The sequence below is a fragment of the Eumetopias jubatus genome, unplaced genomic scaffold (genome assembly GCF_037043125.1).
Source record: "Eumetopias jubatus isolate StellerSeaLion01/CBP00866 unplaced genomic scaffold, mEumJub1_p1.0 scaffold_14, whole genome shotgun sequence".
NCBI lineage: Eukaryota > Metazoa > Chordata > Mammalia > Carnivora > Otariidae > Eumetopias > Eumetopias jubatus.
In genome coordinates, this window is record NW_028274820.1 from 93,850,222 (window position 1) to 93,871,338 (window position 21,117).

The window sequence follows — 21,117 nt, forward strand, 5'->3', positions numbered from 1 at the left end:
ATTAACGTCATATCTGACCAGGTACATTTTTTCTTTATGTAGCAGATAAATTTGAACATATGGGAGGCCATCCTTGGGAAATTCTTTTGCGAAATCCACACTCCATATTCCCCTTAGGCAAGAGCAGGTGGAAGCGGTTTTATTTTTCAAGTGGGGCAACTGAGACTCATGGACACTGACCTGTGCAAGGACTTGTATGGGAACAACTGGAACCCTGTTCCCAGATAGGGGTCTTCCATTTAATTGTTGCCTTTGGAGTTACGGATCGGGCTTCGAAGGAATTTGAAAGCCATCTCTGAAATATACGTTGGAGAGTCACATTGGGCCGTAGGGTAGGAAGCTTACTGTCTTTTGAGCAATGTGGGGAAAAAGGAGAACCAGCATCTTGTTGAATCTTTGAGCCATGGAAGTTAGAGTGCAATATTTTAGAACTAAAATTCAAAATTTTTAAATTTATATATACATATATTTATTGAGTAAACTGCCCAACATGGGGCTGAAATTCAAAAATTTTTTTTCTTTTTTTTTTAAAGATTTTATTTATTTGAGAGAGAGAGAATGAGAGATAGAGAGCACGAGAGGGAAGAGGGTCAGAGGGAGAAGCAGACTCCCTGCTGAGCAGGGAGCCCGATGTGGGACTCAATCCTGGGACTCCAGGATCATGACCTGAGCCGAAGACAGTCGCTTAACCAACTGAGCCACCCAGGCGCCCCAAAATTTTTTTTTCTTAAGATTTATTTATTAGAGAGAGTGGGCAAGGGGCAGAGGAAGAGGGAGAGAGCAAGAATCTCAATGGACTCCATGCTAAATGTGGAGCCGCCACTGGGCTTGATCCTAGGACCCCGAGATCATGACCTGAGGTGAAAAACCAAGAGTCTAATGCCTAAGTGACTGAGCCACCCAGTCACCTCTAAAATTCAAAAATTTTTAAAAGGCCAAAATGTTAGGGACTTTAAGGAACTTGGCTAAAATTATGAATAAGATGCACCTGAGTCCTGTCTTTTAAGAAGCTTGCAGTCCAACTGAGGAGCCATACAGCAAGGCACTTAGAATAAGTGCTAAGAGAATAAACAATAGGTGATCCTTGTATAAAGAAGTAGTGGGATTTCAGGAGGAAAGTCAAGGGTCGGGCGTGGGGCAGAGAGAGAGGGAGAAGCAGACACCCCCCCCACCCCCCAGCAGGCAGCCCAATGCAGGACTTGATCCCAGGATCCTGGGATTATGACCTGAGCTGAAGCAGACGCTTAACTGACCGAGCCACCCAGGCGCCTTCATTCTAAGATTTTTAAGGTGACAGGATTATAGTTGTACCTTATGGAGGCAACATGATAGCCCTTGAGAGAGGCTTGGTAATGGCTCTCAAATTCCTTGGAAATACATTTGAAATTCATGCTATAAATTCCAGAAACACCATTCTGTGGAATGCATATGAGGCTATGGGGAAGGCTTTCTGTTTCTCCTGGCTCAGAGCTAACTCAGTAACCATCTATGCCCATTTTCTTTATCTTTTCAAGATTTTATTTTTTGACAGCGAGAGAGGGAACACAAGCAGGAGGAGTGGGAGAGGGGGAAGCAGGCTTCCTGCTGAGTGGGGAGCCCGATGCGGGGCTCGATCCCAGGACCCTGGGATCATGACCTGAGCCGAAGGCAGACGCTTAAGGACTGAGCCACCCAGGCACTCCTCTTTATCTTTTCTTAAACTGAAGGGGTTCATTTAGGGGGGAACCTCTGCTTTCTCCTTAGAGAAAATAGTTTTCTTTTACCCCCTCTTTTTTTTTTTTTAAGATTTTATTTATTTATTCATGAGAGACAGAGAGAGAGAAAGAAGCAGAGGGAGAAGCAGGCTCCCCGCTGAGCAAGGAGCCCGATGCGGGACTCAATCCCAGGACCCTGGGATCATGACCTGAGCCGAAGGCAGATGCTTAACCATCTGAGCCACCCAGGCGCCCCTACCCCCCTTTTTTTTTTAAGATTTATTTATTTGAGAGAAAGAGACACGGCACGAGCAGGAGGGGCGGAGGGAGAGGAAGAGATCTCAAGCCGACTCCGCACAGAGCAGCACTCTGTCCCAGGACCCTGAGATCATGACCTGAGCTGAAACCGAGAGTCGGATACTTAACCGACTGAGCCACATAGGCGCCCCGAGTTTTCTTTTTCATTTGATCTCTTTTGGTCTCTAGTTATTCATTTACTCTGGATATTGTTGACCTCTCCTGACTTATGATTCAGGCACAGCTGAATCAAGATCCATATTCTCCTGTCCTACACTAATGTAGAATTCCTGTTTCAAGTCCTATCAATTGGGCTTATATAATAGGCATGGATATTACCATTTGTTGTTTGACATTGGTGTTTGTTGCTCATAAATTTTTAATTATAAAAAGTTAAATGATTAAAGCAGATGAATTTTTTTTTGAGCAGTTTGAGTGCCATTTTCACTATGTGATCTGCACATCTTTGTGTGTGTGTGATCTTCAGATCTTAAACCAGTTTCTAGTTTTCAGATTCTAACCCTACATATTCAAATAAAGGTGAAAGGGGTTTGCATAGGCACTGGTGCCCAGAGATTAATCTGCAGTTAGATATACACAGGGCTCCTTAAGTCACTTGAAGCATGCACACATCTGTTTCACCTTTCCTGCCCTCTGCTCACAACCTCAGAACACAAAGTAGTCAAGAAAGAACAGTGTACTAAATCTGGAAATGATGATGAAGAGAAAACAAGGTTTGGAGTCATTGGGGACTTCTGAATGGATATAGTTTCCAGCTACTTATAGTCATCAGACTCTGGATTTTTCAGATGGATAAGTACATTGAAAGCAAGTATAATTAATATTAATATATGCATATTACTTTTATATATAAAACCTTCATTTTGTTACTGTTGAGGACAAAGCTATTATTTTTCAGACAAAATGGTTTTACTTTTCACTAAAAGACATAAACAACATTAACCAAAGTCAGAAATATAAAAAGCAGACTTTCATTTGTTTGAAAGTTCTAGATTTTATTCCTTAGGCGACATTAATGATCATAGTTCCTCATCTTTGCCAGTAACCAACCACTAAAGCCTCTCTGGGCTTTGGTTTCCTCATCTGTAAAACATTTGCAAGACAAGGGAGTTGAAATGACTTTTTGGTACTAAAATCTGAGGACACTCAGTGAAACTCTTCAATGATACTCCTTGTGAAATGCCTCTTCAATTAATTGGTCAGCTTTCCCAATCACCACCAACTACAGGGTGCCTCTATGTATGTAATTAGTATATACATATACATGTTTATATTTCCTCTGTGCAGTTTACTTTCATTCTAGAGAATGCTTATGGAATCTGCGTGGCCCTGTATCTTAGCTGGGCTGCTAATAAAGTATGTGACCTTGCTATTTTCTAGGTCACCAGTGAGAAGCTGTGCAGAGCCCAACATGAGCTTCATTTCCAAGCTGCCACCTATCTCTGCCTCCTACGCAGCATTCGAGAACACGTGGCCCTTCATCAGGAATTTCATGGCAAGGGTGAGCGCTCAGTGGAGGAGTCTGCTGGCTTAGTGGGTCTCAAGTTACCCCAGCAGCCTGGAGGGAAGGGCTGGGAGCCATGAGAATGGAGAGAGTCCTTGGATGCTGTCGTCATAGAAGAATTTCATCATCTTTCAATATGTATTTATCATTAAATTTTTATTTAAGTTTAGGGTTTTTCTCTGTAATTTTGTTGACTGTTTCTTAGGGAGGCTTCATCCTTTCAGTGAATTTACTTCTTGTATTAGGCTGATTGATGCTCTTGATCTACTTTTAAAACTCTTATTTTAAAAGTATACAAACTTACTGTTTTAAGTAACTCAAATGATACAGAATATAAAATAAAGGTGTCTTTTTTCTTTTCCTTTGTCCCTCCCCTATTGCATCTCCATTACCAGGTGGTAACTGTTGCTAACAGTTTGGTGTGTCTTTGCAGCTATTTCCTGTATATGGGCATATAATTTTATATATATATACACACACACATACACGTACACTCAATATACACACTTTATTTAAAAATACACAAGTACGACGTGTTTAAGGTCCTGACAGAAAGGAGTAACAAATAGGGTTACTGAGAAGATTTAATGAAGGGGTATAGAAAGACGTGGGCTGAATTACAGTCAACAAGTTGTAAAGCTCCTAGGGGCTAGCACCATTTGGGCGCTATGACCTCCATAGGCTGACAGAATTGACCCTTAGGCATAGGAATATGGCCACCACTCAACTGTAGGCCACAGGGACGAAGTCTAGAGAGAGGGAGATGGAATGAGCGTACTGACTTCTGCCTTCTAATCTGTCAAATTGCTCTTCCTCTTGAATTGTCTTATCAGCGTGAAAGGCTCCACCATGCACTTGGCTGACCAAGTAAACTTTGACTTCATTCTGTATTTGTCTCCTCACTCTCCGTATCTAATCAGCAATTTCTGCTTCTGCAACGGCTCTACTACCCTTTTCTCCCTCTCAGTCTTCATTGCCTCTCTTCTAGTTCAAGTGCTGATAATCTTTTGGCTGAACTATTAAACTAGTCTCTTCAATGGTCTCTTTGCTTCTAACATCCTCAAATAGAAATTACTGTTTCTGAGAACCATCAGCAGTTCTTTATCTGTGCCCACTTTATTGTCTATGTCAGTTTCTTGTAGGCATGTCTCACTTATTTTTCCCTGGACTGCAAGCTCCTGAAGAGTAAGGACCATGTCTCATTCATGTTTGTAGTCTTCAAAGCACCTTCCACAGTGACTTTACATGTAGCATTATTCAGTATTTTGAATACATGGCTCAGTGAGTACTATTCACTAGGAGGTGTACAATCCAAACGGATCTGTTCATAAAGCAGTTCAAAACACCATCTGAGAGATTAACACGAAAACAGTATTAAAAGGTCAAACAAGCATTTATTCAATTAATGGATCGAAAAGACAGAAACACTTAACATTTTTTCCCTTGCTTTATTTCATCGGCATGAGTATGTTATTACCTGAACATGTTTTACTTTGGTAAAATGAAAGCAAAAGGATTAGGGTAGGTTCATGTTTTTATTTCCTTTGTTGTTACAACAGTGTATATACAATAAAGATTTGAGGCAGAGTTGCCTAACCAACATAAGATATTTATTATGGGTTTGAAGTAACAGAGACTTAGGTTTTAATCTGCTTTTATAATTTGCCAGCTGTGCTACCTTGAGCAGGTTAGTTGACCTGAGCTTATCCCCTCTTCTGTAAAATGGGAATGCCAACAACGTGGTTGTAATAAATACATAAAATACTTGCACGGTACATAATGAATGCCTGACAAAAAGAAAATCTTATTTTAATCATTTTACCATACTCTCATTCTTTTATCATGAACCCTTCTCTTAAATCCTATTGCCACCTGTCTTCTGGATTATAGACAGGTTTTTTTGTTTTTACAGTTTAAATAATTTGCTCAGAACATTTCTATTCATATATATTCAAACCTGTGCCTCTTACTAATGGACTTACCAAAAATAATTAGCTGAACTCAGTTTTAGAAATAGAAGGAAATGATTTTGGAACTATTAAAGATAAACTTTCCATACCAGGAAGTTCTGAGAACTGAGGTTTTGGCACTGTGTTAACTTAGTATAGGTTTTTTTTTTTTTTAACCTATCCATTTTAGAAAGAAAGTGCACACGTGAGCAAGGGGAGGGGGGTGGGGGGAGAGAGAGAATCTCAAGCAGGCTTCATACCCAGCGGAGCCCGATGCAGGGCCTGAGACCATGACCTGAGCCAAAACCAAAAGTCAGACGCCCAACCAACTGAGCTACCCAGGCACCCCTACCATATTTTTTGATGTGGTACATGTTTTATCACATTCCTTCATTTGCTGTCTCTTTTTCCCTCTCTCTGATTTCAACTGCTTCCTCTCACTTATAGTAGCATTTAAACATGCTCAAGGCTCTTCCATCTAAAAACACTCACTCATGGGGCACCTCAGTCCCTCACACTCAGAGCAGAGTCTGCTTGAGTTTCTCTCTCCTTCACCCCTCCCCCTCCCCATCATGTTCTCTCTGGAATATTTTTTTTGTTAAGATTTTATTTGAGGGGCACCTGGGTGGCTCAGTCGTTAAGCGTCTGCCTTCAGCTCAGGGCCCTGGGATCGAGCCTCGTGTCAGGCTCCCTGCTCCGCGGGAAGCCTGCTTCTCCCTCTCCCGCTCCCCCTGCTTGTGTTCCCTCTCTCACTCTGTCTCTTTCTGTCAGATAAATAAATAAAATCTTAAAAAAAAAGATTTTTATTTATTTGAGAGAGGGAGAGACTGAATGGGGCGGGGCAGAGGGAGAGGGAGAAGAAGGCTCCCTGCTGAGCACGGAGCCCGATGTGGGGCTCAGTCCCGGGACTCCAGGATCATAACCCAAGCTGAAGGCAGATGGTTAATCCACTGAGCCACCCAGGTGCCCCTCTAGAATAAATCTTTTTAAATAAAAAAAAGAGGGGCACCTGGGTGGCTCAGTCGGTTAAGCGCCTGACTCTTGGTTTCCGCTCAGGTCACAATCTCATGAATCAGGAGATGCAGCCCCACCCCGGGCTCCGTGCTCAGCAGGGAGTCTGCTTAAGGAGTCTGTCCTTCTGCCCCTCCCCCCACTCTCAAAATAAATAAATCTTAAAAATAAATAAAAAACACTCAACCTCTTACACAAATGCCTTTACAGCTTCTACATCTTCACGAATTGAGTTATTTAATGAATTGATGAATTATACTCATTTTCTACATTTTTAAATTTTTTTGAAGTTTTTTTACTTAAGTAATCTCTTCACTCAACATGGGGCTCAAATTCACAACCCCGAGATCAAGAGTCACATGCTTCTCTGACTGAGCCAGCCAGGCGCCCCTCATTTTCTACATTTTAAAACATGAAATAGGCTGGAGTGAGGTATAATTTGTGTATAATAAATATACCCATTTTAAGTGTGCAAGTCAATGAATAACGACAAGTGCATACATCTGTGTAGCAACAACCCCATTAAAGCTATAGATCATTGCCATCAGTCCCAAAAGTTGCCCTGTGCCCCCTGCAGTCAATCCCCTTCCCCACCCGTGGCCCCAGGCAACCACTGACCTGCTTGCTGTCACCATAAATTAGTTTGGCCTGCTCAGGGATTTCATCCAAAGGGAGTCCTTATAGTATGCATTCTTGAGTAGGCTTCTTTTGCTCAACATACTGATTTTGAGATTAATAATCCATGTTGCTGAATCATTTTCTCCATTTTTCACTGCCCAATCATCCTCAGTGCACTGTAGTCTGGTTTCTGCCCCTCCACTCTACCAGAACTGCTTTGCAAGGTTACAAATGAGGTCACTAAACTCAGTGGATCATTCCTTACCTTGATCTCCAGGGAGCATTTTTTGTCTTGTTTTGTTTTTTAGTAAATTCTATCCCCAATGTGGGTCTTGAACTCATGATCCCGACGAGCTCAAGCGTCCAATGCTCTACTTACTGAGCCAGTCAGGTGCCCCTCTAGGAAGCATTTGACACTACTGATGATTCTTTTCTCTTGGCTTTGATGACATCACATTCTTGTTTTCTTCTCTTGCTCTAACCATTTGTCTTCAGTTTACTCTCCTGCATGTCCCTAATATGTTGACATTCTTCAGGTTCAAATCTAGGTCGTTACCTCACACTTGATATTCTTTCCCTGGGTGAGATCATCCCTACTTCCTAGGCTTCAATTATCAACAGGCTAACTCCAGTCCAAGGCCTCCTGTAGCCCTCTATGTCCAGCTGCTTCAAAGACAACACTGCTTAGATGATTCAAAGGCATCTCAAATTCAAAGCATCCAAAATGGAACCTCATCATCTTCCCCTGTAAATCTCCTCTGTTACTGACACTTGTACTCAGTAGCTCAAACCAGAAAACAGTCATTCTTGACTGCTTCCTCCTTCATACCCTCAGTTAAATAATCACTGAATTAGATTCTACCTAAGAATCCACTGAATCTCTCTAATACTCTAGTCCAGACCTTTTATCTCTTGCATCTCTTCCCTGAACCACATGCTTGTCCCTTGTAAATGTAGCACATAAAGGCACATATTTGGCTTCAGGGTACTTGCAAGTTGTGTAGTTAATAGCTTTGTACTGCAACTGAGCTACACTTTTGGTGGGTTTGTAGGGTTAGGGATGCAAAACGCAAAGTCTAGGACCCACCAAGGTAGGCACTCTAAGAAATCCACATCTACTTGAATCTAGAACCCTGAAGTTCACCCTCAAGGAAGAGCTGTAAGTAAAAAGTCCTTGCCAAGTTTTCAGCTCAGATTTTTGTCATTTTGGTGGTCAAGAGGAATTGAGGCCTTGAACCTGTATTACGGTGGTCCTTGACTAGTAAGGTCTTCGGTTACCTATCAGAGAAAAATAAAATCTCTGAAAGAAGATAGCATTATATACTACTTAGACTTATATTATTCCTGTATATCTCTTTTCAAATACATGGTTCAACATATAAAGATAACCAAACACACAAGAAAACAAGACTCCACAAGTGAAAACCAGCAGAAACAACAACAGAAACAAACTACAAAAACCTTCAGATAATTGGATTTAGCAAACTCGGATTACAAAACAATTATGTTCACTAGGGTCAAGGAATAGACAGCCTTGGAAATTTTATCAGGGAACCAAAAACTATTTTTTTTTTAAGATTTTATTTATTTATTCATGAGAGGCAGGGAGAGAGAGAGGCAGAGGCAGAGGGAGAAGCAGGCTCCCCACAGAGCAGGGAGCCCGATGCAGGACTCGATCCCAGGACCTTGGGACCACGACCTGAGCAGGAGGCAGACGCTTAACGACTGAGCCACCCAGGTGCCCCCCAAAAACTATTTAAAAATGACACAGTAGACTTGAAAAAGAACCCAATAAAAATTCTAGAACTGAAAAAATAAATAATTCAATTGATGGATTTAACAGCAGACTAGATACAGCTGAAAGAAGACTAATGAACTATAAAATTTGTCAAAAAAAATGTCAAGAAGGCAGCTTGGCAAGACAAGGTAAAAAATGCAGAGAGTAAAGGGATATAGAGGACACCGTGAAAACTGTCTGAATAAACATTTACTTGGAGTTTCAGAAGTGGATGAATGAGAAACAAGATTTAAGAATAGCTAAACATGGGGCGCCGGGATGGCTCAGTCGGTTGACAGGCCAACTCTTGATTTCGGCTCAGATCATCATCTTGGGGTCCTGGGATCATGCCCCACATCAGGCTCTTCACTCAGTGGGGACTCTGCTTGGGGCTCTCCTCCTCTCCCTCTGCTCTCCTCCCCACCACGTGCGTACATGCTCTCTCTCAAAATCAATCAACTAATCTTTAACAGCTGAATGAATCCTAAAAGCAGAAAAAAATAAATCCACACCCAGATACACCATAGTAAAACTGCAGGAAACCCAAAGCAAAAAGAACAAAATTTTAAAGCAGCCAACTATCTACAAAGGAGTGACAGACTTGGCAGGAGCAATGGAAGGTAAAAGGCAGCAGAAAGATGGAATGAACATGCTGAAAGAAAGTTAAGTTCAAACCTAGAATTCTATGCCCAATAAAAATACCCACCTAGAGGGCGCCTGGGTGGCTCAGATGGTTGAGCAACTGCCTTCGGCTCAGGTCATGATCCCGGGGTCCCGGGATCGAGTCCTGCATCAGCCTCCCTGCTCAGCGGGGAGCCTGCTTCTCCCTCTGCTTCTCTGTCTCTCATGAATAAATAAAATCTTAAAAAAAAAAACAACAACCCACCTAGAATAAAGAAAGGCAAAAGAAAGACTGTTTCAGATCAACAGGAATGGGACAGTTACCCACTAACAGACCAACACAAAAGCAAACTCTGAAGCAGATTAGGCAAACTTCTGTAAAAAGCCAGATAGTAAATATTTCAGTCTTGCTGGCCATACAGTATCTGTCACACCCACTCAACAATGCTATGGTAGTGCAAAAGCAACCAGAGACAATAGTAAATGAATGAGCCTGGCGGTATTCCAACAAAACTATTCAGAAAAACGGGCAGTGGGCTGGATTTGGCCTGTGGACTGTAGATTGCTGACTCCTGTCCTAAAGTTTAAACTTCAGACAAAAGGGAAATGATCCCAGATGGAAAGGCACAGATTCCAGAAGGAATGAAGAGGAAAAAAAAAAAAAGTGGAAAATAAATGAACAGTATATGAAGCTTGATTTAAAAAAACATAGAACTAAAACATGGTAACAAGGGTATGTAACTTCAGGAGAGGTTAAATGGAGTTAGTTTTCTAGGTTCTTTGTATTATCTGGGGGAAGTGAAAAAGTATTAAGAATGCCTGTTATAACTTTTAGGGTATCTACTATAAGAATAAAAATAAAACTTCCCAACTACTATAAGGGGAAAAAATGGAATGATTAGAAAGCAGGCAGGAAAGGAGAGAAAATTGAATAGATAAGACAAATAGACAAAATAAGAACTTTAAGCCCAAACATGAGTAATTACATGAATATAAATGAATAAATGCTTCAATTAAAAGACAGTGAATATCAGATTAAATAAAAAAAACTATATGCTGTTTTTAAGAGAGCCATTTAAAATGTAAGCAAGCAGAAAAGTAGGAAGGAAAAAACAATTCTTTTCATTAACAATTAATTACTCAACATGTTAGTCCACTTCCCTCCTAAGGATATTGTTCCTCAGAAGGTCATACTATATATATGTATATATAATATGCCTCCCTCTAGGACAGAATAATTTGTACACTTTCCTCTTACTGTAAATTGTTTGAAGTTGTTGGAATTTTGAGTTCTTTGAATAATTGGAGGGAACCTATTTTGTCAGCTACAAAAGACAATGTAATTTAAAAAATTTTATTGGCTCAATATGCATTTTAGTTTTTTTTTTTTTCCCAGTAATCTCTAACCTAATGTGGGGCTTGAACTCACAACCCCGAGATCAAGAATCACATACTCTACTGACTGAGCCTGCCAGGTACCCCTTGGCCCAATGTGCATTTAAAGGGATCTCAGGACTATTATTATTTTATGTTTTTTACTAATCTTGCTAATAGATTTTAAGTTCCAGGGTGATGCACATAAATTTTTAACGAAAAACTTTTACCATTACTTCTTCTCCAAGTATCTAGAAGTACCTATGTCTCATTTTAAGGAATTAATATTTTACAAAAAAAGTCAAAATATCAAGCTCGGCATTTTCTGTTAGCTTATTTAGTCCTCACAACAATGCTATAAGGTATGTGTGTTTAGAACCATAAACATGAGATTAAGAAATAAATTACTGAAGGTCCCAGTTAGCAATCAGTCGTCTAAGATTTTGAACCCAAGGTGATGGCAAGCTATGAATACACAGGCTTTCTTTCCCACTGTCAATGCTGCTGATACACTGAAAAGGCCTTATTCTTCAAACTTATCTTTTAAACAGGAAAAAAGAAACTTTCTACAAGATCACCTTTCCTTTCTGAGAATACTGCCTAATTTTTATAGTTCCACATTTATACTAACAGCTTCCCGTTAAAAATAATGATAATCAATCCGAATGGGTTAGGTCATCTGTTTCTTAGTGTAATAATTTCGGGTGGTATTTCCTGAACTTGATTTATCCTAATTCGGGGGGGGGGGTGTTTAGCCTCTATGCACAGATAAAGGGAAATGACCCAGATGTCAGATCTCCAGGGCTCCTTTTGTAGAAGGTCAAGGCAGCAGTGGGGAAAGGTTGAGCGTACAGTATTCTGGGTGGGCCCCTGGAAACGAGTTAATCGGCCAGTGAATAATCCAATACACCCGTATCAGTTACTAAGACTGCTAACCTCAGTCGAACCGAGGGGTAAGGTCTCCACTTACTTTCAACTCGGGGTAACCCTCTGGCACATTTGCTAATTTGGGTCTGGTTCGCCAGCACAGCGTGCCGCCCAGCCCTTGCCCGCTTTCAGCTGGTAGCGTGAGGTTTGGCGCCTCGGGCGGATCCGGCTCGAGGGTCGTTTAATAACCCGAGTCTCGCGAGATCTGGGGAAAAGGGGCGGGAGAAGCTCGCGTGCACGCGCCCGAGAGCCGTTAGGGTGGAACCTCTCCCGGGCGGGGCGGGTGGAGCAAATACAGTTGGACGCCAGTTGGTGGAGCCCCCGCGGGAAACAACTAAGCGCGAGGAGCGTGCGCGCTCACGTCGCGGCGACGGTGGCGGCGAGCGGCGTCAGAGCTTGAAGGGGGGGCTGACGGCTTCTGGCGGGTGGCGGTGTTGGAGGCGACAGCTTGCTTAGCCCGTAACGCTTCTGTCCCAAGACCCGACGGAAAGTGAGGGAACAAGGGTTGCTTTCGGGGGCTGCTGCCTTCTACTTACGCATCGTCGTGAGGAGCGCAGCCCGGACTCTCCTACAAGCCCTCCGGCTCCCTTTCCACACGCCTTACGGCGGCGGCGGCGGCGGCGGCGGCGGCAACTGAGACAGCGTCTCACCTTCCCCCACCCCTTCCCCTGTCCCCCCCGCCCAAAAGGGCCCGGTGTGCGCCCCACCCCCGCCCGCTCGCTACGCCGCCGCCATGTCGGCGCAGGCCCAGATGCGCGCAATGCTGGACCAGTTGATGGGCACCTCCCGGGACGGTAAGTATCTGCCAGTGCCCTGGGGGTGGGGGAGGGGAAGGGGAAAGCGAGGGGAAGGGGCTCCGCGGGCGTACCTGGGCTTGCGTGTGTGGCTGAGTAAGGGGCTCCCAGATTGGTAACACGAGGTCCCGGCTCCCGTCCCATCCAATCAGGGCTGGGCAGGCGGGCTTGGGGGGCGGTGACCGAGCGGATTGGCGGGAACTGCTGCCAATGGGGTCAGGCGGGGCCTGGAGGTAGAAAGGAGAGTTTGAGATTCAATGTTGACTTGTCTGGGACGGGAGAGCCCATGTCTCTCTTGGCGTAGTCGGTCATCCCGTTTTGTGGCTGATTAGGTACCGGTGGACCGCTAAGGCCTCCGTCCCCTGAACTAATTCCTTAACCCAGAGCTTTGGGATCGTCCCTCGCCGCCGCCCTCCAGAGCATCCAGAGAGAACTGCCCCCCCTCCGCCCCCCGCCCCTTACCTGGTTCTGGAGAAAACCTTCACTATGAACCCAGTCCCAGAAGTCCACTCTCGATCCCCACAGAAACAATCCTTCTTATGGAAAAATCTGACCCAAACCATGGTTTCTTGAAGTGGGTGTGTTTGGCCCCATTTTGTGAAAAGAAAAATGTTATGGCCTGTTTTTTCCGAGAGACCTCCATTTTGTTAGAGAATTTAATAGAAGCTTTGTTCAGTAAATATTGACAAGTCTTGCATGTGCCCCAAATAGAACCATTTTGAAAATGTGGTGCCCAGTGAAGTAGAATTGAGAGAAACAACAATCCTTTTAGGCGCTGAGGATAGAGTTTGTGTAGAAAATTACTAATTGCGGATCTTTTTGTCGTAAAGAGAATTCCTAAATGCAAAGATGAAATGCTGTTGCTTTTTTGGTGATGATAATGTATTATCAAATTGAGCTCAAATCCATGCTAATATGGAGGAAAGGTCTAGTTCAGTACTTTCTCTCTTAAAAGCAAAAACACTTGCTTATTTTTATATGTTGCTTGTTTAGGCAGATCGTTTCTTAGCCATTAAAGAAATGCTTTTTTCTTGAAAAGTTACTTAAATTGCTTGACGTAAGAGAAAAGGCACACTTATATTTTTAACAGTTGCTCTTGTAATTTTCTTGAATACTTTGCAGCAAAATATGTGAGTAGGTTAAAAAATGTGTATTGAATTCAGATATTTTTCGCAGTGCATACAGAGAATGGCTTTTCAGAGTTCACAGTTTAGTTTTAATAAAAACCCGTATTGGGAACTTGTCTTCATAGGACACATAGACAAATAGGTGGAGGTGGTAAACCTACTTGTGCTTGTGTAGAGAGGAGGGGAAGATTGGGAAAGAAATGAATTTTGTGTAGTAAACCCTTGCAAGTTAACGTTAATTAAAAATGCCCCTGCAGAAACTTTTACCTGTTCATTTTTCATTGTTAGATAAGAATGGTTATTTTATAACTGCAGCATGTCTTAACATTGCTCCTTTTCCATAATGACGGTATTGGGAAGGGACCTAATTCAGGATTTTAGCTGACAGAATAACTAATTTTTGAAGTAAAAGTATGGAAATCATGTAAGATTTTACGTGAACTTTTTAATCCTAGAATGGATACCATTTTTGGTACCTTCTACATGGATTGAATTTTCTAATTTTACTGGGAGGGTAGTTGGATCAAAGTAACTGCTATCACCTGATATCACCTGATAAGTTTCCAAATGAGGTAGCCAATCTAGTATTGTAAAGCTACATTAAAATATATATATAAATATATATTCCTGTGTGTGTAGTTAGCAGAAACATGGATTTCTTAAAATCCATTCTGCTTTGTATACAAATAAATTTCCATTTTTTATGTGTATGTTACCGGATTTTTTTTGCCTCCAGACAAAGAGGATATACCAATGAACTCATGTTAACGAGTCCACGATATTATTTAGCTGAAATGACTGGATTTTCACTGCTGTGTTGGGCCAGAAGTAAGAAACACTACTTTCAAGGAAAAGAAAAGATACCCATATTAGTTCTTTTATGTATACAAGACAAGAATCAGAACATTCTTTTCCTTACCAGATAATGAGTTTACATATTTCATCTTATGATTCAGGACCTTTAAATAATTAGGATTGTTCTTTTTTAGCATACATTCAACGTCAAGGTATCCAGGGGTAGGGGAATATGGATACGTTCCTGAATAACACCATATACTTTAAAACCATATAATGGAAAGCTTTGTATTGGACAAAGGAACAGCTTACAGGGAATGCTGTTGGGTGTCTTTGGCACTAAGAGGTGGAAATGGGGATCCAAGAGGTGGGAGAGAGATGGAAAAGGTAGGTAGGGGAGGGTGTGTTTAAGGTAGCTCTGCGCCCCCCCACTTTTTTTTTTTTTTTATTAAATCATCCCAGAGACTGACTATAAGACAACTATTGTCCTCTGGGATAGTGGGATTCAAGGTTGCCATAACCCCTCCTCAAGCCTTAGTGTCCTGTCTCTGAGGGAATCTGAAGTGGCACAGGAAGCCTAGGGCACTGGGAAAACTTTGTTTTCCTTTCACCTCCCCCTCTCCTCCACCAATAAAAATATTTATTCCTTCTTCCCCGTCCCAACTCAGTTTTTAATTAGTTCCTTTTTAAACTCCTTGGAGACGTAAGTCTATTAAAAGTACCTTATTTTGAGTTACTTAATTCAGTTAATCATATGGATTACCTAAGCTTTATTGAAATTCTCAGAAATGGGAATTGTAGTGTCAAGGAAGTGGAAAGGTAATTTTGGCTCACTGGGCACTCCCAGAAAGGACAGTTTTGGGTGAGTGGTGGAAGTGGGGGGCTTTGGACAACCAGAGGGCAGCATGATGGTGCTGGGAGGCTGGGCAGGGGGATGACCAGGAGGTGGGAGAGGAATGCATAAGGGTGGTGGGAGGGCCAAAGACAAACTTTGCCTTCTTTGCAATTTTGCCTAGGGCCCTGGTGGTGGCAACCGCCTGTGTGCCACTGAAAATCGTGCCGATGCCTGGCATACTGCATAAATGGAAGCAGGGTACCGCGTGAGTTGAAACATTGGTCACACTATATAAAGTTTGTATATGTGAATCAGTGTAACTCATACCCATGTAACTGGGGGTCTGACTGTATTTGGATTTTTCTGATAAGGCATCATGGGCTAAGGAAAAGAGCTCTGGGCTGAGACTCAGGAGACCTGGTTTCTAGCCCCAGCTGTACCTCTAATTGTAACCTTGGGTAAGTCACTTAACCTTTTTTGCCTCAAGTTAAATCAATAATCTGTTAAGTGGGAAACCAAATAATTTCCTATGTTACACTCAAAAAATGTTGAAAAATAAGTATATTTTAAAGTTTTTTTAGGAGAGAGAAACCATAAGTAGATATAAATTAGTATGTTAATTTATCTGAAGTTTGAGGTAAATTAAATGTTATAAGTACCTTTCTGTTGTAGTTGTTAGCATTAATAGAAGGAAGAGGGATAAATTTTTCCCCGAACATAGTCCATTTGAAAGGGAGGAGCAGTAAAGTAAAATTGAAGCAGCAATTTGAGAATTGTCTATGTGACAGTTGGAGGAACTCAGTGTCCTTGCGCAGACTGTAGTTATTTTTTCTGAGTTGGGTTAATTGCAAAGATGTCCCTTAGCTAAAGCTCTTTTGCCACCAAATAGAATTTGGTTATAAGCCTCTGGTCCTGACCCCTAAAAGGCCTGGCAAGGTGCAAGGGATAGGAATTAAAATGGAGGGTATGAATTTAGATTATATCCTAAGTTTAGAAACCAGGGAATTTACAGAAGTAGTTTTAAGGACTCCATATTTTTTAATTACTTACAACCTTTAAATGGCAGACATCATCTCTGAAAGGTTAAAACAGGCCGGGAATGGCAGTCACCTCCTACATACCCCCTCCCCCCACTTCGTGCCCCAAATGACCAGTGGACTAATAGAATGTAGAATATAGAATAGAATTTTATTGCATCATTAGTTGCCCATTATGGTTAGGAAATGTCTAGGGCAAGTTAAAGCTTTCAGATAATTGTGCCTATTTTTGAGGGTAATCTTTGGAAACACACAATGATGTACTTCCTTAGCTAATAGAGTATATTTAGTTCTAATGTACTATTTTTGGTGATCAGTTACATTGTGGGGTAGTTTTATAGAATGTAAAATTAAAAGGGTGTACTACTCATCCTAGGAGGTAACCAGGAAAATAGAGTTCAGAAAATCATTTACTTGTTCCTAATACAAGTTTAGTGATACATAACTGTTGAACCTGTAGGATAGTGTGACATCGCTGCCTTTCTGCAAAATAAATCATTGAATCAAAGAAATAGTGTTTTCTTCAGTGGATTTTCTTCATAAAGTCATCTTTAATCTGTGTTCCTTGACTTGTCATCAACATTGAGAGCACTTTTTTTTTTAATTTTTCTCATTAGCATAATGAGCCATATTTATTTCTTGGTCAGTTGTAAGCCATTCTATTCCACTTGGATTGTTCATTTTAAGTGAAGGAGGCATAGCCTTTAATGTACAAGCACACATTTTTAAAAATGATAATGGGTATATCTTACTTCAGACCTTGTAAATTCTTTTAACAAGAAATTTTGGTGAAAATAAGGTTAAATGGTAGTTAAACATCAGGCTAAATAAGAGTCGTAGTGAATATTTGACTTCATCAGAGGTTCGGGCATATCAAAACACTGAAAGCTCCGTTAACTTCCATATGGTGAATCTTTTTTTAAACAAACTTTAACTCATTTTGCATTTTGAACTCTGAATCTGAATTCAGTCTGCAAAACAGCCCAGAAAACAGTAATAGTATCATTTCATATAATCTTGTTTTGTCCTTGGATTCTCTACAGTTGTTTAGCTTTCCTCAGGGAAGCCTATGCTTGTGAGATATTCTTTTACTTTGGGTAAATAAATAAATTGAAACCAAAGAAAAATCATTTTGTCTATCACTGCATAAGCTCTATAAGCAGCAAATAAGTGCTTTGATTTGGATAAGATGTCACATAAGGAAAAATGGTGGTGAGCTGCATGTTCAAGATAGGTAGCAGGAAAGGTGTCCTGGATCATGGTCTTTTAATGAGTCAGATAGTGGTGTTCAGTATCAGGTGGTTCGTACGACATTAAAGCTTGAAGTTTAGGCAAGTGGTGGGATTCAGGCAAGTGGTGGACTTGCAAAGATAGGTAGATGGCTTAAAACTGAAGGTCACTTCAGTGTGGGCAAACTAGATAAATAAGGCATATTCTCCTCAAGGATGGAATTCTAGAAAGGTACATGAAATGGGTTGAATCCTAAAAGCCCAGGGCTAATAGTATAGTCTACGAGGAAATACAAATGATTGTTCTAACCAGGTCAGTCTACTAAGAAGTTTTAGATGAAGAAGATGAAGAAAGTTGGAACATTTTGCTGGAGAAGGAATGAGGGAACGAGAGAGAGGGTACATTTCTAAACAGGAATCTTGTGAATTCAGCACCTGCAGAAAAGTCATTCTGTTCCCTTTTGGTTTAAATTCTCATGCACTAGTAGCCGCTAGGGTAGAAATTGAAAGGCAAGGCCAAAATATATCAGTTAATCAATTTTTATAAGGTGATTGAGGTTATAGAGAAGCGTAGTTTTGTAAAAACTGAATAAATGTCATATTTTGTTTAACATGGGCTAGAGAAAGGAGTCTTTTTAAATTTTTTTTTCTAAAAAAAAAGCTCACTAGATATTGATCCATATGTTCTAATTTAGTTGTGAACCATGTGCAGTGATGTTTCACCTGTGTGATTCAACATGAAAAGAATTTAACCAGCTGCCCTTGCTGAGTCTTTTGTCATGTCTCCTGAATGCATGGTAAATTGTTTTGTTTTTATCTTCTTGAGACTTCAGTTTTCTCTTTCAGAGTTAGAACTTTCCAGTTTTACCTTTCAATAAAATAAGTTGGATATTTATTGGCTAGTATCTATATATACTTAGCTGTTCACTGCCTCTTCATTTTGTCCTACTATTAGATTACACAGTATACCCTTTTTTAGTTATTTGAAGGTATATTTTAGATCAGGATTGGCATTATGGCCCACCTGCATTTTGTAAATAAAGTTTTATATGAATACAACCATGCCCATTTGTGTACCTACTGTTTATTGCTGCTTTGCCTTAGAACAGCAGAGTTGAGTAGTTGCAAGAGACATTATGGCTGGCGAGTTTAAAATATTTGCCGTTTGGCCCTTTAGGAAAAAGCTTGTTGACCAGTGTTTTGATGAGTGATTCTCAAAGTGTGGTCCCCAGATTTTAGCAATACCTGGGAACTTGTTAGAAATGCAAATTCTTGGGCTGACTCCAGAAATTCTGGGGATTGGAACCGATAATCTGTGATTTAAGAAGCCTTCTACATGACTCTGATGCACATTAAAAGTTTGAGAAACTCTGTTCTAGATAAATGTTTCCCAAATGGTTAGTCACACCTACCACCTTGACTGTTTTTTACTGTTTTCTGTTTAATATTTTCTTCATGTCAACTCACTTTCTAAAAATTAAAGTTAATTTTAAAATGAAAACTATGTCACCAGAAAAATACAGTGAGAACAGCATGGTATTTTCAGAGAGAACTTAGACTCAAAAAAAAAAAAAAAAGATAGCTTAGACTCTATTGTCACACGTGCTAAACATTAGAACTTGTTAGGTGTTAAGCACCAGATGGACTTCATCATGTACTTTTAAAGTTAATCATAAATAATCACTAAAAGATTCAGTGGTGGTTAAAATGTTGGTGAAATCCTGTTGGTGAAATTGGATAACACCTAAAATCTTTTGTATAAATCTCATACTTCAGAAAATACTGTTCTGGTTATTCATGTGAAAGAAAAAGCTGTTTGAACTGTGAAGTAGAAATGAATGACCAGAAGAGATACATACCTGTGAGATGGAGCCATCTAGGAGTCCCTAGAGAGGTTCATCTAGCCCACAAGGGTGAAATTACCTCACTTAGCTTGAATTCTCACCTCTCCAATCCTGTTTTGGCCCTTGGTAGCCAGCAGTTCTGTGGGATTTCACTAACCTGTTTCACAGTGGGGATGTGGAAAGGGGCCTGGCTCTGGGAAAGGCTACTTAGAAAAGATAACCCCTGGACTAGAAACGGGGGGGGGGGGGGGGGGGGGGGGGAGGGGAGGGGTGGCTGTGGTTTTATGTTGTGGATGGGGGAAGAGCAGGATATGCTTGCTAGGAAAATAGTTGATTCATCTCAGATCCTAGAAACCATGCGTTTGTATTTTGAGAAATTCACATGTTACTTAACTTCCCTAGACATGTTGTTCTGTGTATTTACTGGCTGATGTGCTTTAGGGTATAGTAATTGTTGATAGGAATAGAATCTTTCCTCTCCCGAATATCCCCAGGTTGCTGAGTTGCTTTAGTTACTTCTTCCTTTCCTTAGAGATTACGGATACATTTGTTTCTCTTGTCCTTTGTCTGTGCAATAAAGTAGTGATACAGGGCTCTAGTCTTAGAGGGACTGAAAATCTAGTGGGGAATGAAGGTTTACACATGAACAGCTATGTTTATTTATTTTTAATTTTTTAATTTTTTATTAGAGCACAAGCAGGGGGAGCGGCAGGCAGAGGGATGTGATGTGGGGCTCCATCCCAGGACCCTGAGATCATGACCTGAGCCGAAGGCAGATGCTTAACGACTAAGCCACCCAGGCGCCCCCAGTTATGTTTATTTTTAAGTGATGAATTCTGTGATGCTGATTATAGGGGTCTAATTTGGCAAAAACTGTTAAAAAATACAAAAGACTATCAGACACCTATAGGAGTGAACAAATGTTATTTTGTATATTTTTTCAAATTAAAAACAAACAAAACAAAACATTACAAGTGAAGTCCCTCTGTTCCCTTCACACAGTCCTTTCCAGAGGCAATCCTTGTGAATTTGGTGTGTATTCAACGTGACACAGTATTTCTGCTGTGTCGTTTCAGTAGTTTTAAGGCTCAGTCTCCTTCATGGCAATCTCTGTTTTTCATTTTAACTTCCTTTATCATTGAGTTGTCTGTCACTTTTGTCCTTTGATATTCTCATTTCTTTTCCTTTCTTGTTTCTTTCCTTCACTGTTTTTTGATTTGGGGAGACTCTGCTTAGCTTTTATAGCTATAGCCAACCGATGAAAATTTGTCTTTTTGGTAAATCAGCCAGTCACTTTCGCTCCGGTTATTTTCAGGTATTTCTTCATAGCCAGAGATAGCTTTCATTACTTCTGATTTTGTGTATAGGAAGTTCTGGATGATAGAAGACAGCAGATAGCCCCAGTACAAGTGTTACTGTATCAGCATTGCAGCTCTGCAAGGAACTATTCGAAGTAGAAAATTTAGCAGGCTGCAACTTTTTAATGACTGGCTTTCCTTTGTGACACATATCATAAAACACATTCTATATAATCTTTCAGAATTTAATATTTAGGTAACAGTTTATTCAGGCTTTTCTAATGTATTTCTTAAATCTAAAAGGAGAAACATGTTGATAGATTTCCTAAAGCATAGATTCCACCACCACCCCTGCCAGTGGCCAA

General features: G+C 40.8%; 1 protein-coding gene and 1 long non-coding RNA gene across 8 annotated transcripts in view; one reads left to right on the top strand and one right to left on the bottom strand.

The window, feature by feature from the left end:
- Window positions 1-21,117, top strand: part of LUC7L2 (LUC7 like 2, pre-mRNA splicing factor) — a 71,451-nt gene that overhangs the window by 750 nt on the left and 49,584 nt on the right. For 2 of the 6 annotated variants that reach the window (XM_088018346.1, XM_028106194.2), the window contains exons 1-2: window positions 12,254-12,587; window positions 15,526-15,609. In XM_088018346.1, coding sequence (XP_087874472.1) covers window positions 15,572-15,609 — 38 coding nt within the window. In that variant the 5' untranslated portion in view covers window positions 12,254-12,587; window positions 15,526-15,571. Of the gene's footprint in view, window positions 1-3,392; window positions 3,514-12,253; window positions 12,588-15,525; window positions 15,610-18,291; window positions 18,408-21,117 lie in introns of those variants that run through there. The other 4 variants (XM_088018347.1, XM_028106195.2, XM_028106196.2 and 1 more) reach the window with 4 other exon arrangements.
- On the bottom strand, window positions 4,007-12,431 carry LOC114211600 (uncharacterized). 2 transcript variants are annotated; one of them, XR_015766723.1, is made up of 3 exons: window positions 11,837-12,431; window positions 7,095-9,757; window positions 4,007-4,865 (listed from the first exon to the last, which is right to left on the bottom strand). It is a non-coding gene; the product is annotated as an uncharacterized LOC114211600 (long non-coding RNA). The 2 variants fall into 2 exon arrangements; XR_003609799.2 differs by lacking the exon at window positions 11,837-12,431 and having other exon boundaries at window positions 7,095-10,400.